A 15,383-nucleotide genomic window follows, 5' to 3' on the forward strand; every position below is an offset into this window, starting at 1 on the left:
GGCTCTCTTCAGTCTATATGTATGATTGCGTGCATGTAAATATAGCCATGATGTTTCAGGAGCCTGATGCCTTTAAACCCTTAAATCCTTTACAACCTCATATCAGGGCTTTACAGCTGCTGCTTTGGCACCATGCACCACGTCGGCTAAAGACACCAGGCAGTCGCACGTTTGTGCTCACTCGCATGACAAAACACAGACAAGCACAGTGGCACACACACACACACGGATTTTCATTGGTATTGACCAGCACGCTCGGGCACAGAGGCCACAAAAAAGTCATTAAATCACTGAAAGCCTTCTCGCAGCAGGGGGGTTTTGTTGTTGTAAAGATTCCAACAACAGTAAAGTAAAAATCAATTTGATGGACGCTCACTGTCAGCTGGCATGTGGCCAGCTAAACGTTTAGGGAGGGGAAATATATAGAGCAGACAACAGGGAGCAGAATTACGGCAAGTTCACGCAAATATGATCAGTGGGGAATTGGCTCCATTTAGCACATGCTGTTTTTCCAATATGAATGGATTAGATTTGTTTGTGTCTAGCTTAAGACAGTCCTGACATGTCCATATCATAGACTGTATAAAACATGGACAGAGTCTCTGTGACGCCACCCGTAGGTTTCTGAGCAGCTATTGTGAAGCTCAGTGACTTCAGCTGCCTGCATCTCATCAGTGCCTGATTCTAAAACCTTATGAGATACAGTAGACTCATTTCCTTTTTGCATGGAACAAGGACTGTGGATAAAAAGTCTTGAAACATACACGTCAACATGTTCCACCAAAACCTTTAACAAATATTCTAATCATAGAAAGCAGATCCAGACGTAGTGCACGATCACAGTAAATTCGACTTCCTAACCAACACGCCGAAATGTGGAACTGGCCTCTGAAAGCCAAAATTTCTGCTCTTGCAGTGATTTTCCAAACAGCCTCTGTAGAACCGACATCAAAGTTGACGAATTTCAGTGCCAGTTTACCTAATTGAGCTGCAGGGACACCAAAAAGCTTTTGGGTGAACAAAAACAAACCCAACCAAATCCGCCGTCGATTGGCGGGTGAGAGCGGTGATGTTTTGCTGCTCGAGGTCTTTCCCTTCGCCAAGCAAAAAATTACGGAGGCAAAAACACTCTCCTCCAGTTTATTGCGCTGAATCATATCATGTTCGTCCTTCTCTCTCTGCCTCTCTCTTCTACTCACACATAATTGTTGATTTCCTCCCCCTTTACACCCCGCCAGCCCTCACACTTTCTCTTCTTCTTCCTCTGTTTGTATGTCATGTTTTCTCCCTTGGGTCAAAGCTGCATCACTCTGGAACAGATAGTTTTTTTCACCCTCTTCTCCAATACTAACAGTGGCATTTCTTTTCCATTCTTTGGCAATTGACTTAAAAACATCCCGTGTGGCTGCAGCTTACCAGACAGGACTCAGAGCTTGGAAAGACCAAAGTGTGTCCTATGAATATGTAAAAGACAAGGGGCAGGAGATTAGGATTTGAAAGAGTTGGATGCTACTGTAATTGGTTCTTCAGCCTTTCAGGGGTTTTGACTAACTTTAATGGCTCCATCTGTAGTTGGCTCATTGCTGTATGTGAAGGACCTGGAAAGAGTCCCCACACATGCACACCAGTGCTCCTGCATGTGCTCACACTCACAAAGTGACATTCACATAGACACTCGCTACTGGGCAATTAATACTCCTGCTTTGCACAGTACTGTAGTATTATTTACTCATACACACATTATAAGTGATGCTATTGTTGCAGAGGAACATGGTGATTAGGTAGTTATTGTCTGAGTGTTTCATACTGAAGATGTTTTGAGCCTCTCTGGAGTCATGTTTAGGTAGCCCATATAATTTTATGCAGCTAAATGTAGTTTGCTTTTATGTTGTATTGTATGTTACAGCAGAAGTCCTGAGTCACTTTGAATGCTGCCTGAAGTAGAAAAACAAAACAAAACAAATAAAAAAACACTGGTATGTATGATTCTGGCAGCATCTTATCATTCGGTGTACCTGCCCAGGGATGCAATGGAAGCAATTTGCTAAAACCTTGTATTATAAGGTTAATGTTCTGTGTGCATTGATTGCACCATGTTCAAATAAAGATGTTTTATTCTTTTATTTTATTTTATTTTATTTTATTTTATTTTATTTTATTTTCAGAGTCATTGCACATCACTGTAAATGTGCCAGTGTTAGCCAAAAGGCTAATTTGTGCCTGTTGTCCCACAGTCGGATGTTAAATTATCCATTAGAATATCAATAAAACACACAAAACAGCAAAACATGAAGCAGCTGACCAGGATAAAAAGCTCTGAGGAATAATACAGCATCAATGAGGGGAAATCACACAAAAGCATGTTAAACAGACAATCTACATCTGTATCATGGACATTTATGCACGGAAGTGACCAAAATGGAGCGAAACAGATACAGAAATGCAAAAAGCATGCACACAGAACTGTTGTGTATGTGGAGCACTTCATTGCTGCTGTGGCACCGTGGGACCCATAACACACACACACAGTGTACGCAAATTCACAAAGACATGCACACACATTCCACTTAACTTTCAACCGCACAATAACGTCCATTTTTCCATAAAACCACACTAATGCACACGCTACACGCACACACACACAGTGCAGCAGGCTAGCGAGTGTCGGCCTGGTCTGCCTCCTCTCCTCTCCTCGCTCTGAAGGATGAAAAGATCTCTTCCTCTCGCCCTTTTCATCTTTCTCTCTTTGCTCTTCCTCAGAGGCGGAGTGCATCCAGCCGTCTCATTTAGACTCCTGAGACTGTTGTTCCTTTTTACCCTTCAAGTTTCACTTATTAATCCGTTTGAGTGAAAACTTATATCTGAGACTCATTTCCAGCGAACGTCTTTGGAGCATCTTTTCAAACTCTGGAGTGTTTGATTCTTTAGCTCAGTTAACTTCCCCGCTTCCTCATATGAAAACAGCACAAAGACAATATATTTCATGCTTTAGCTCATCAGCTTCATTGATTTTTGTAAATATTTGCTTATTCTGAATTTGATGCCAACATATTCTGTTTGTGTTGTTGTGCAAGGTTATAAAAGGGTTTTGTTATAGTCTAATGATTTTGACTGAATGAAACTGTATGTACTATCGATCAGAGACATCTGGCCAATACCTGATCCACTTAATGAGGTCAGTATTGGCGCTGATACCCATCCAGTATATCCAGAGTACAAAAGCAAATCAAAAAGAGGTGTGAAATTTGTCAGGAGACACACTGTTGGCGCAAAACACATGTCAAACCTAAGCTTCCAGATGGCAGGATTAGGTGACGCACACTGGCCCAGAATTCTTTTTGCCATACAAAAACATGCAGCAGTATTTTTTGGTGCATCCACCCAGTGGGTAACTTCCATCAGAATAAATGGAGTGCCATCTTGAAATGTGGGATCTTGTTCTCTTAATACGTCAGGATGTGTCACTGCACCAACATACACCACTGCCCTACTTTCCCTGGCTTGACCCGTGTCACTGCATCATAAAAGCAGCAGCTCTGTCCCAGTCAGCCCTTAGCTTCGCTCCTCCCAGCTGACCTGACCACTTGTGTCTGTGTAGCACACCCACCGGGTGCTAATGGCAGCAGGTGATGTAATGCTGCTTGATGCAGTGTGTGTTGCTCATGCAGTCGTTGTTGTATAGTTGCTCAGTAGATCTACAATTAGTAATAGAATTGATGAAATTAAGCAACAGTTTAACAAAGTTCAGTTTGCAGTGACAACCAAATTTTAGCATCAGTCAGTTTTTTCCTTTTTTTGCATGTTTAAAGCATTTAAACCATTAACCAATGCTGCCGGTTTTCTGGAGCCTGGTTAGAAGTCTAAATACCAATTATTTCTGGAGCCCTGGAAGTTTTCCATCCCGGTGTGCATCAGAGGCAACAAACGATTAGTGTGATTGCATCCTGTGCGCTGTCAGAGTGATTGCGTGATGAGTCTCATCTTCTTTCTTGACAGAAAGATTTCCCAGTCACTGATGTGGGTAAAATTAGGATCCAAGAGATCCTAACACAGTTGAAAGTTTGGTGTTTGTGTGAATATTGAAAGTTTTGAATTGTTGTTGTTTTTATCTAGTTGCAGACCTTTCGATTGGAGATATACTGTATATTTTGGCAAAATAAGATTTACATTTCATTTGATTTATGTTAAAGAAAGCAAATCAACTTCATGCAAGCAACATTTCCTACATTACTTATACTTTACAGCAGATGTGAAAAGTGAATTAATGAGGAAATCTGAGATGCAGCAGCTTCAGATTTGCATGCACAGGATGAGACATAGTGCGTGTGTGTGTGTGTGTGTGTGTGTGTGTATGGGTATGGGTAGGGGTCTGCATGTGTGCGTGTTTATGTGTACGCATGATGATCTGCAGTCCCTCTGCTCACCTGCCTGCAGCACAGCCTCCAGCCTACGATGCACATCTCTCTCTGCTCTGCTCGACACCCAGCAGCTCATCTCAGCGGACCAAACCCAGACTCACACAGCTGGCTCCATCCAAATTCCCCTGTCTGCATTTTTTTAACTTCCACTTATATCTGGACAGGTTTCTTGCACCATATCCTGCTAAAATATGACATATATTTTACTTGGAAAGATAACATTTTTATTCAGTTAGCATCGATAGCAGGCAAGGTCTAATTAGGTTGCATCAACAGTTGGGAAATCATCTTAAATCAGACTGGGATAATCTATGAGTAAAAAAAAAAAAAAAAAAATCATAAATGAATAATGGTCCAAAAGCAGATAATGACTTTAGTCACTCCAGTTATCAACTCTTCAAGATGGCTAGCCAGACATCTGTTAGCAATGCTATACATTAAAGGCTCAGTAATACTGACGATTTCCTCAGAAATCTTCCTGGACAGGATGATGTCATTTGGCACTAATTAAATGAAATGAGACAATGATTAGAGAGAGTACACACAGTAAGACAGTACACCCACCTCCTTTATTTGAGTTTGTAAGAAAGATTAATAGATGATATAATGTGTGAAAAAAAATCTCCATTTACTGACATTACTGGGCTTTCAGTTTTATCTGCGTGTCTTCATCAGTGAGTGGCACAAGTGGTCGTATTGTTGGGGTGAGATTGTAAACTTTGAGATGCCGTTGAAAGGTCTGAAAAAGTTATTAAGTGGACCTGAAATTGAGATTATTCTTCACTAATCCCAAAACCAAGAATTAGCTTTCATGCCATATACTATAGCGGTGCATCTCATACAGATGCATAAGGTACCCATTAACGGCTTTTATCTTTTTTTCTGTCTCCTCAGCTCCCGAACGACATGAATAAGCAATGAAAAAATCCCTCGATGATGATTGGATTGAAAAAACAGAAAGAAATCCTTTGAAAACCAAGTAATCTGTTTTTTGTTGGTTTTCTTTTGCTGAAAATGCATTTTTTTCCACACACACAGTCCAGTTTCATGTTTGCATGTGTACTGAGTAAAAGACCCTTTAAGTTGGAGTTCCATTAATTGGAAACATACTGAAGTGTACGCCGTCTCCATTTCCCTTATAGGACCAAATTATGGGAAGCTTCCCATTTACCCGTTCAGCTCCTCTCTGGGAAAATAAAAGAGGCTTTTGGACCCGTAAAGACCCATTGGTTCAGTTTCCTTTAACACTGTCTCAACTGGTTCTTCCAAGTGTGTCAGCAGTAGATAATGTGAAAATATGCTAAATCTGCAAACCTGGGCAAGCAGCAGTCTGGCTTCAGACTGATGTTTTGGCAGTTTTTTATTTTTTTTTTTTAAACATTTTCTTTTGGATCCTTTCACTCCCCCAAACTGCCAATTTGTCCCCTCTGTTGTTGCTGTAAAAGCACACCATGTGCACTCTGATGAGTATTACTTGGCTTTAGTACGACTTTTTTCTTGTTTGTAGTTGCCGCCAGTAAATACAAAGTAATAACATAGTTGTGCTTTTTTTTTTTTTTGCTATTTCCCATGATTTCTCTGTGAGCAGCTGTTGCTTTGTGATTAGACGGTCTGGAAACTTGAAGCTTCTTGACTGTCTGGAGCCCATTTTTCTGTTTATTTGACTGACCCGAGATAAGCAGCGAGGTCCTCAGCACTTTGCACCTGTGTGAAGCCTGCGTCCTATTCCACTCACATTGCAGCCACAAGTTAGATTTTGCTGCTGTGCCATGTGAGTGCGGCTGTGCTTCTGTCAGGCAAACACACCGAGGTTTACCCAAGTATTGTATTGTTTATTGTAATGGCCTGCCAAGTCTGAACTGGAGCATAGCGGCAGCAATTCATCTGGAGGCACAGTGTCGGAAACATCAGACCACGGGGACTGCTGATAAAAACAACAGAAGCATGGATTTTTCATTGCAGAGTTGTGTTCATCTATTAACAGGTCAAATTATCCACAACATACATCCAAACAGTAAAGACATGCCAACGTGAAAGCTTCATCTAGCTTTAGCTTTTATTTTGACAGGAAGGAAGGAAGGGAAAGAAGAAAACGGGAAAGGCTGATTCATGATTATTTCCGTCTGTTTATTTGCTGTTTGCGAGAGCTCGTAAGTCAGGTATCATCAAGCGAATTCCACACTGTACAGGCAAATATACAGCAGCAACTTAAAGGGAAATCGAGTGATTTATCATCTCTATTAGCAACCTGCAGGAACTGGAGGATTTGTTTTACAAGTAACACCACATGGCCATGAAAAGACACAATGCTTGTAACTCACACAAAGAATTGTTAGATTTCCACAGAATACAGAAGTGAGGCTAAGTACTGAGAAAAAACATCATGCAAATGAGTTCATTTGTATCAAAGGGCAGCTAGAAAAGTCTCTTTTAAACTGTCCCCTCCCTTGGACATACAGTACAGTCCGTGATCTGAAAGATTGTTCCTGGTAGTTAATGGTGTTGAATGTTGAAGAAGTCTCAGGTATCTCCTCAGCCAGGGAAGCGTGGAGTGGACCTCTCCCTGTCGCAGCTGGGATCCACACGCAGCCCTGCCCAAACACAGACAATGCTGTTACTATTGACCGACAGAAGCCCATCCTCTCCTCTCAGTGAAGGAAATCAATCAAAAGCTAATCAGGGTGAGAGGCACTCAGGCATCTACAATTACATCTTCAGAAAACTCTGAAGACAATGTTCTGCATAATTTTCCTAAAAAGCACATTTCTTTTATTTAAAAAAACTCATTTATTGACTGATTGTGTAAACACCAATAGTTTTACACATCATCTTGCTTCATCATGAGGATGTTTCAGTTCCTGGAAAGAAAGTACTCCTGATGATGTCATAAGGGTTATCTTGGCCTGAGCTAAAAGACATTTTAGAGGAAACCCTGCCTTACAAACGAAGGAGTCAGATGAGACTCTTAACTAAAAGATGGAATCCTGTTGTATTATGGGAAGTGTAGGATGCAGTGTTTTTCGAGCTTGATCCAAGCTAAAAGTCCAGATATCTAGGTTTTTCTATGTGTTTTGGCCTCTTGGGAAGATTTTCAGAAACGTTTGGCTTGCGGCATTAGAGTGTGCACCATTATTTCTTTTGTGTGCATGAGGAAACATTTCATGCAATGGCGGAGATGGAGAAATAGTACTGTTGCTAACCTTGCTAGCAGAACTTTTTGTATGTTTACACACAAATGGACAGTTACCCTTCCACTGTACTGAGGAACAGAGGTGCAAGAATGCGCCACAGACCTCAGTGCTGCATAATCTAACACTCCCACCACACAGACCCCACCACCATCCTGGTTTGGACCTTTTGTTGCAGCTAGCATACCGGTAACAGCTTTTTTTCAGACATGTGATTGTCAAATATTGCTTGAGGGTTAGCTTATATCGCCGCCTGTTGGTTTGCTCTTGACAGCATTTCACTTGGGTCTTTGGGTTCCCATTTGGATGGAGCAACAGGCTTGAATCATTGAAACTGGAAGTTAATCTCCATGTTAGTTTTGAAAATGGCTATTTTTCCATGGGCATGCTGGACACCATTGGATGTACACATTTCCAATCACACATAAATACAGTTTGCATGTCCAGCTCTGCCTTTATACCACATTTCCTTTAGCATATTAGTTGTATTTTGGCCCAGAACTGTGCCACCGAAACATGTGAGTACACACTGGAGAATATTCAAAACTCATGTATATTTCTTTTACAAATCTAGTAATAGAAGTGTAATGTTTATCTTACGGTTAAGGAAATATTGTGATTTCAGTTAAATGCTACTAAAATTTCTTAATTCTTTATTCTTGTTAAAACATGTAATGCTGTAGTCACTACGAGGGCATAGTGTATTGAAAGATTGCAGTTTAAGACAACGCAGGTCCAAGTCGTTTGAGTGCAACACCATCAAGGACAGGATGGCTTACAAGGAGTGTTATATCAGCTCTGAGTACATCAGTAAGAATATATGAAATCACTTCAGTCATTTCAGAAGCAAACATAGAATCTCCCAACATTTCTTTCTTTACGGCACTATGTTGCCCTACTTGTCAGAAAAATACGTCTGGGACCTACGCATGTGTTTGTCTTAAGGCACAAAAAAAGGTGTAGCTGAATCATATGCTGCAACCAGCTGTGAAAGTTTGTAGCACCCACATAGGTGTTAATCCAGCTTTGTTCTTTCTTCACGGGTCAGTATTGGGAGATTTTCATGCTTACCAGTCCTTCTCTCATGCAGGCTGCTGTGGTCCTGAGTGTGTGTCAGTTTAGGTTTTGGCCTTATGACACTGGTGTAAATGTTTTCTTCATTCGTTGCACAGCGCTGGCGTGAATGAGCAATCAGCCGTGCTATTTGTTTTGCCATGGGAGTTTTTGGTGGAACAGGTGGTGGTATTTTGCGGGGCCGAGTGATCGCCTTCACCTCCTCTTCGTTCCCCTCGCTGAAGACGTCGTCTGAAACGGTGACTGTGCGGAGATGCACATTGCAGAGCTCCTCGAGCGTCACCGCAGGCTGAGGGGACGACAGAGATCTGAGGAAGGCTGAGGAGTCTGAGTGGCGACGGGGTGGTTTGGGTCTGAGAGGGGGTTTGGGTTTAGAGCGGTCTGGATTAGGAGTGTTCTCGGACTGAGAGTTGGGTGCAGGAATCGTTTTGAGGTCAGGAATGACTGGGAGGGGAATCTGCAGGGACAGCCTTTTAGTGCGAGCCTGCGAGCTGGAGGTGGACTTGGGCTGCAACTTCCAGCCGAGCGGGTCATGGCCGGTGATGATGGACGTAGGGACAGGAGGAGGAGAGGAGCAGGAAGAGGTGGAGGACGAGGAGGAAGAGGAGTGCAGGTGACTCCGTGAGCGAAAGACCCCAATGGAGGGGCAGGAGTAGCGTTTGGTTGAAAGATGGGATGCTGTGTTAGGCTGGAGGAGGGACGCATGACGCTGAGGGGGCTGCGGTTCCTTCTTGCTCTTCCTCACAGTAATGACGGGAGAAGTTCCACGCTTGCAAAAATCAGCTGACCACCGCCGCTGATGAGAACATGGGGTCACAGCGGGGGTGGAGGCCGTGGAGAGAGGGCGCTGTCTGGGCTCCTGGCTGTGCGCTGTGGCTTTTCCTGCTCCCTGTCTGTTCTTGCAGTCTCTGCTCTGTGCCCTGAGGCCCACATGATCAGCATTAGCCACTGTTTTACTCATCTGAGGGCATTTAGCATTGTTGGCAGCGGCTGGGCGAGCAGCGGAGCATTTATTCATCTTCCTTGAAGGGGGGACACCTCAGTGTTTGTCAGGTCTGGTGAGCATAAATAACACTGTGAAGAAAAACATAGAAAGTGAGAGGGTGAGGAGGGTCAGGATGTTTAAATTTTGAAAAGAGGAACAGAAAACGCCCATCGCGACTTCTCAAATACAGATTCACACATTTCACAAGCAGCGTCTTTTGTTGATCAACTGACCCGTTTTAATTTGAAAAGGCAATTATGACATCTTTATAGGTAGTTATGTAAATAAATGCGACTATTGTTTTGCCTTTAGCTGTTACTGTAATAGTAGCACAAGTGAAGAAGAGTCATAAAGCCATCGTCAACTGACTCAGTAATGTGCTTCATACAGCCATATAATAGCCCCAGGATTACTAACATTAGCCATTATTAGCCAGCATAAGCTAAATATAACAGATCAAGTTTGACTGAGCAGCAAAACCTCTGTTACTTAAGAGGATAAAGTTGCACAGTTTTGATTTAATTCTATTAAATATTTGGTTTGATTAAACATCATCTGTATTGAACACATCCATAAACGTGCCAATGACTGATCCTCTCGAAACAGAAAAACTGATCTGAAAGCAGTTTAGTACAAAATTTAATACTTAAGGACTGGAAATGCTCAATTTATAAGACCCAAAAACTTGTTGTTTTACCTGCAGAGCCGTGTCGATCCTCAACTCCCGTCCAATCTGCACCAATCTCTTTCTCTTGTCTCTTTCTTAATATCTGTGTGTGTGTGTGTGTGTGTGTGTGTGTGTGTGTGTGTGTGTGTGTGTGTGTGTGTGTGTGTGTGTATTTATTCCCCCACATCTAACCACAGCTTCCTCAAACTAACGCCCAGAAACCGACAGCCCATATTTCACACACACACACACGCACGCACGCACGCACACACACACACACACACACACACACACACACACACACACACACACACACACACACACACACACACACCAGTCAAGGTTGATTAACAGCTTTTTTCACAACAGCATGAAGTAAGAGCACTATGAGAAAGTATACAGAGTACATCACGACAAACACATTTCACACAGCTCTAAGACATTTAATCCAATAGATCATAAATGTAAAAAGTCTAAGACTGAGCATGACCTGACTGTGAACAAGTATTTTACTGTTTTCAGTAATAATCCAGAGCTGTTTCATTGTGAATTAATAGAACTTTCTTTAATTCTCTGTCATCAGTAGGAACAGTATGTGAGTGAAGCCAGCTCATTGGAGAAGAAACTTTGCTGCTGAGTGTTTCAAAAGTAACTTTCAGCGCTTTGAGTGTAATCCCATTCCCTTCTGTTGTCTTTGCAGCGTCTCGTGGTCTTGGATGCTTGGTAGGGTTTAGTATTGGTGCTTTGCATTTTGACCACCTGTTCTGCATGGTGCCTCAAATCAAGTGAGCCCTATACAGATAAACACCAATTACAGACAAGCACGTCATCGCTGACTTCTCCTTGCTTTACAGACTCAGCTGCAGGTGCAGGGAAAAACATATTGAGCCACACTAGTGACTCCAGTGACCGTCTGTTGGTCGCCGGCCCACCACACTGATCCAGACTGAAATAGCTCAAAATTACTGGGGCATTTTGATATACTGCCACTACTGATTTGCACTTTTCACATATCTATTTTGAAGAAATCCACAAAATTCAGAAATCTGAAGCAACTATGCAAATTAGGACGTGACTTTGCGTGATGACTTCTGATGACTGCTGCCAACGCTGCCTGTACTTGGATTGATAGAATGTTTTTCTTGCCGTTGGTTGCACTCACATTTTCAAGTTATTTGGATCTTCTCTGACAGCTAAAAATACGCACCCAGCAAACTGAAGTCATGTGATTCTGCAGTAGCCCACGGCCAGGACGTTCACTCTTCCTCATCAGCCTTTGTGCAAAATGCAGTGATTGTACAAAAAGCCAAAGTGTCAGTCGAAAGCTGTACCACTGCTGTAAATCTGTGATCACATGTAGACATGAACACGTGTCCTGCCCCCATGCTCCCAGATACTGTATGATCTCTAACGCTCTCTACCGACAGCGAGTCCTTTGAAGTTTGATCACCTTCAGCTCAGAAGCTGCGTTCCTTCTCTCGCTTGCTCGTAATCCACCCACAGGCCGCCGAGACCTTTCAAGGCTGTGTAAGTAATTGGCAGGTTTGCATGTTGTTGAGAGTCGGGGCTGCGAGGTGGGGGCTCAGTGCATTAATCTCTGTGTAATGAAGTGATGTAAACCTCAGGGGAGGGAGCGCTGAATACTGTAAACCTGGAGAGGAGGGAAGGGATTACCGCTGATCTGAGTGGGGTTCGTCTGATGATGCACGCGGAGAGAGGTGGACGGAGGCAGGAGAAAGTGTGTGTTTGCTGAACAGTGTGTGTGTGTGAGTGTGAGAGAGACCTGACCTTTCTCTTGCTGTTTCATTCAATAGCAATGAAACATATTTGCTCCCCACCAGTCAGAGGTGATCAATATGTGCTTATTGACGCTTGAAATGTTAACAGCAGCTCTCTGACCAGCTGGCCATCTCTGCTTATGTTACATGTGGGGTTGTGGTATTTTTTTTTTTATTGCTTTTGGCAGTTAAAGCCCATACTGGGAACTTTTCAATTCACTTTGCACTATTAGAAAATTGCTCTAGAACTCAAATAGATTTAGTTTGTTTGTACAATCTTCAGAAGTTTTTGATGTGGGCCGTAAGTAAAAACCTATATGTCTAAAGAAGGAAGAAGACATTGTTTATAATGGGAAGAGTCTGAGGTGTAAAAGCTCCGCGACTTCAGATATCAGGTGGGGATAATGTCTGGAGGAGGATTTTTCTTCCAGAAGTTGAGAGATTTGCTCACAATAGGTAAGCACAGAAAGCAGCTGAGCAGAGATACACAGACAACTCCGTGAAAGATGGAGAGATTTGAAGCCTGATCCCCTCAGGGTTGCTCGCAAAATGATTAAAGAAACCCTTCAATTTCTTTTCGAGAGAGCATTCAGAGATCCGAGTATCATAGCTAGTCACACACTTAAGCTTTGGAGGCTTCCTCGGCGTATAAAGTCACACAGTTTGCTCAAACAACGCCTTTTTGCTGATTCACAGCTCTCCTGAGGCCATCCAACCTGTGCGACAGCGAGAGAAACACCTAAACACAAGGCGTTCACATTATTCCACCACTGCTACCTGCATCACTTTGTGAAATCTGCTGCTAATTTAATTTGAAAATGCTCTCAAGAGCCAATCTAGGGTTAAAAAATTCTTCACTGAATATAAAAAATAAGACATAGTTATCAAGCCGGTAACTGTACTCAGCAAAATCATGCATTTTTTGCCACAGTGCTTCCGTATCCTATTGAGAGTGTTGACTGTTGCTGTACATTTTGCAGGGGTCCATAGATTTCTACACCTCTCCTGACAACAACGCAGGCCACTGATCTGGATAAATCATCTGTGATAACCTCTCTACCCGCCCAGTTCATCTAACAGGCTTCCAAATAGAGTTCACTATTCTTTATAATCTGATTTAAGCCCTCATGTAAAGCAATAAATTCTTAAACTGAATAGTGGAAAGCTGCACTGCACATTCGCTCTGAGAGTCTCAAACGCAAACGGCTCAACTAAATGTCAAGAGACTGTTCAAAGGTTAAGTGAAAACAGCAAGATGTAATTCTTTTCTGAAAGTCTACTATTATTTGTCGATATTTCTTTCCAGTTTCCTGTATGCCATTGTCATACTGATGAACTGTCCCCCCTCCTCTTCATGTCCCTTCCTGTTCTCTCTCTGCCTGTAGGTGTTTTGACACAACCTTGAACCGCTCATAAAAGCTGACTTCACTGTTGCATAAACTCTCCATTTCATTACACCTTTCTCCATCTTCCTCTCAGTCTTATCCAGGCTTAATAGCAGAATCTCAGATTACCTAACCGTCCTTCATGATATCCTGTGAACAAAACTTTGGGCCGTTCGGAAAGTCGAGACAAATCCTGTGATCTGCTGTGCCTCATTATTATCTTCACTAAAAAATCATACTATTCATTTTGCTGCCATAAAAAAAAAAGCCTCTTGGGATTCTTTCTGAATAATGGTTGAAGGTGAGATTGGATTTAGATTTAATCACATACACAAAGGCACACACATACTGCAGCTGCTCAGAGAATGTTAACAGTAATTACTATAACTGAAATTATTTCCATAATCATCTGCGCTAATTAGAAACATGAGCGCAGGGCAGCTACTTTGCTTTAATGTAAAGAATTGTAGCCTGCATTCTAATCCTATTTAACCATGAACTCATGGTCATCAGCACAAGACAAAGGCACACTGTGAAGATGCCTGTACGTGTTTTGTGGAGCTAAATAAAAAATAAGTAAATCCTCTTTCTGGTTGAAACCAGAATGGGTTTTTTTCTCATCTACCTTGACCTTCCACTTTCTTTTATCTGTAAATGTGTTCAGCTGAGTTTAATGAATTTAAACAGCCTGGATGTACAGTGGAGAGTTTTAGGGTTCCTAGTTAAACACTTACAGAGGCTGATTGGTGGGGCATGTTGTTTGAGGCATCACTGACACAATGGTATGTGATTAAAGTCCAGGTGGACCATGATCAGTGAGTTTAAAGCCTTATCAGATGCTGCTACACGACAGGTTGTAGTACTCACAGACCTGATTTTACATCTCTTTACATTCTCCCACGCTGCCCAAAGCCTTGCCAGATAGCGTTGTACTGTGGTTGCAGCTATGTTAAAGCTTTTTACCAGCCAACCCTGCATTATTTCACTGAAGCACTCTGTGTTCACTCCACTGCTGCGTGCTGGACTGACTCCTTTTAAAGGAATGAGAGGGCTGGTTTTTTTTGTTTTTTTTTTAAACTCTGGGCTAAAATTAGTCTCCATGTGGTCTGTAAAGTTGTAAATTTGACAGCTTCGATAATATTTCCTGACTAAGTCTATTTAACCGTCCATTTAAGCTGCACAGCTTTGCATGTTAAAAGCATCGTGAATTAGATTTTTGTATTTTGAAGACATATGTAGCCAGCAGGACATTTTACAGATGAAAAATCAACCTGTCAGTGCTCCCTGGTGGACAACCAGTGCTGTGGTGACAATCAGCCAATAATGTCAGCCTGGTTGATCTATCAATCGGGCTCTAAACAAATCATTACCAGTGACCGCTTTGCGTGAAATATGAGCTGACAGTGAAGAACGACATGTCCAGTACTAATCAGATCTGAAAGGACTGCAACTATTTCTCTTACATTCAACACGTTGTGTAAGTCTGTTTCGTGGCTGGCCGATGGCATTTCAAAAGCTGCCATAAAAGTCGTCTGAAAGTTGGATGAAAACACACTTTGCTGCTTCTGTCTCCCTGTGTGCTGCACCTATTGTATGCAACTGTGAAGCAAGTATCGTTGAAAGTTTATCAGAGTATCAAAGACTCCCAGAGACATTAAGTGCTTTTTAACCAAGGTAGGTAACAGAGCACCAAGAGACTACTGACCTGTAATTGGAAGAAGAGCGATGGATAGAGATGCAGGGGCAGAGAAGAGGGGATCTAGGGGGAGGAGGGGAAGACAAGATGAACTGCAGCCAGTGGACAATAAATGAATCTTTTGTCTCTCTCCCTCTCTCCCTCTCTGTGGATCCATCCATCTCCTCTGTCACTGCTATCTATCTCCAATCC

The 15,383-nt window shown here is 42.4% G+C and overlaps 2 protein-coding genes across 2 annotated transcripts in view; one reads left to right on the plus strand and one right to left on the minus strand.

Moving 5' to 3' along the window:
- The window catches only part of LOC139350240 (ras-related protein Rab-26), a 79,684-nt gene that overhangs the window by 57,099 nt on the left and 7,202 nt on the right, over positions 1 to 15,383 (plus strand). The window lies entirely within an intron of this gene.
- LOC139350239 (uncharacterized) lies at positions 6,861 to 15,249 on the minus strand. Its single transcript, XM_070991494.1, has 3 exons — positions 15,201 to 15,249; positions 8,678 to 9,735; positions 6,861 to 7,009 (listed from the first exon to the last, which is right to left on the minus strand). The coding sequence occupies exons 2-3, from the start codon at positions 9,696 to 9,698 to the stop codon at positions 6,951 to 6,953; spliced, it is 1,080 nt and encodes a 359-aa protein (XP_070847595.1). The 5' UTR covers positions 9,699 to 9,735; positions 15,201 to 15,249; the 3' UTR covers positions 6,861 to 6,950.

This window comes from Chaetodon trifascialis, chromosome 21 (assembly GCF_039877785.1).
Source record: "Chaetodon trifascialis isolate fChaTrf1 chromosome 21, fChaTrf1.hap1, whole genome shotgun sequence".
NCBI lineage: Eukaryota > Metazoa > Chordata > Actinopteri > Chaetodontiformes > Chaetodontidae > Chaetodon > Chaetodon trifascialis.

What these genes read in the sequence shown, in the direction of transcription:
- LOC139350239 (XM_070991494.1), bottom strand. Translation starts at nt 9,698, where the DNA reads ATGAATAAATGCTCCGCTGCTCGCCCAGCCGCTGCCAACAATGCTAAA. An exon ending in CCTGCATGAGAGAAGGACTG is followed by an intron (nt 7,010 to 8,677) that starts GTAAGCATGAAA and finishes GTGTTTGGGCAG; the next exon opens with GGCTGCGTGTGGATCCCAGC.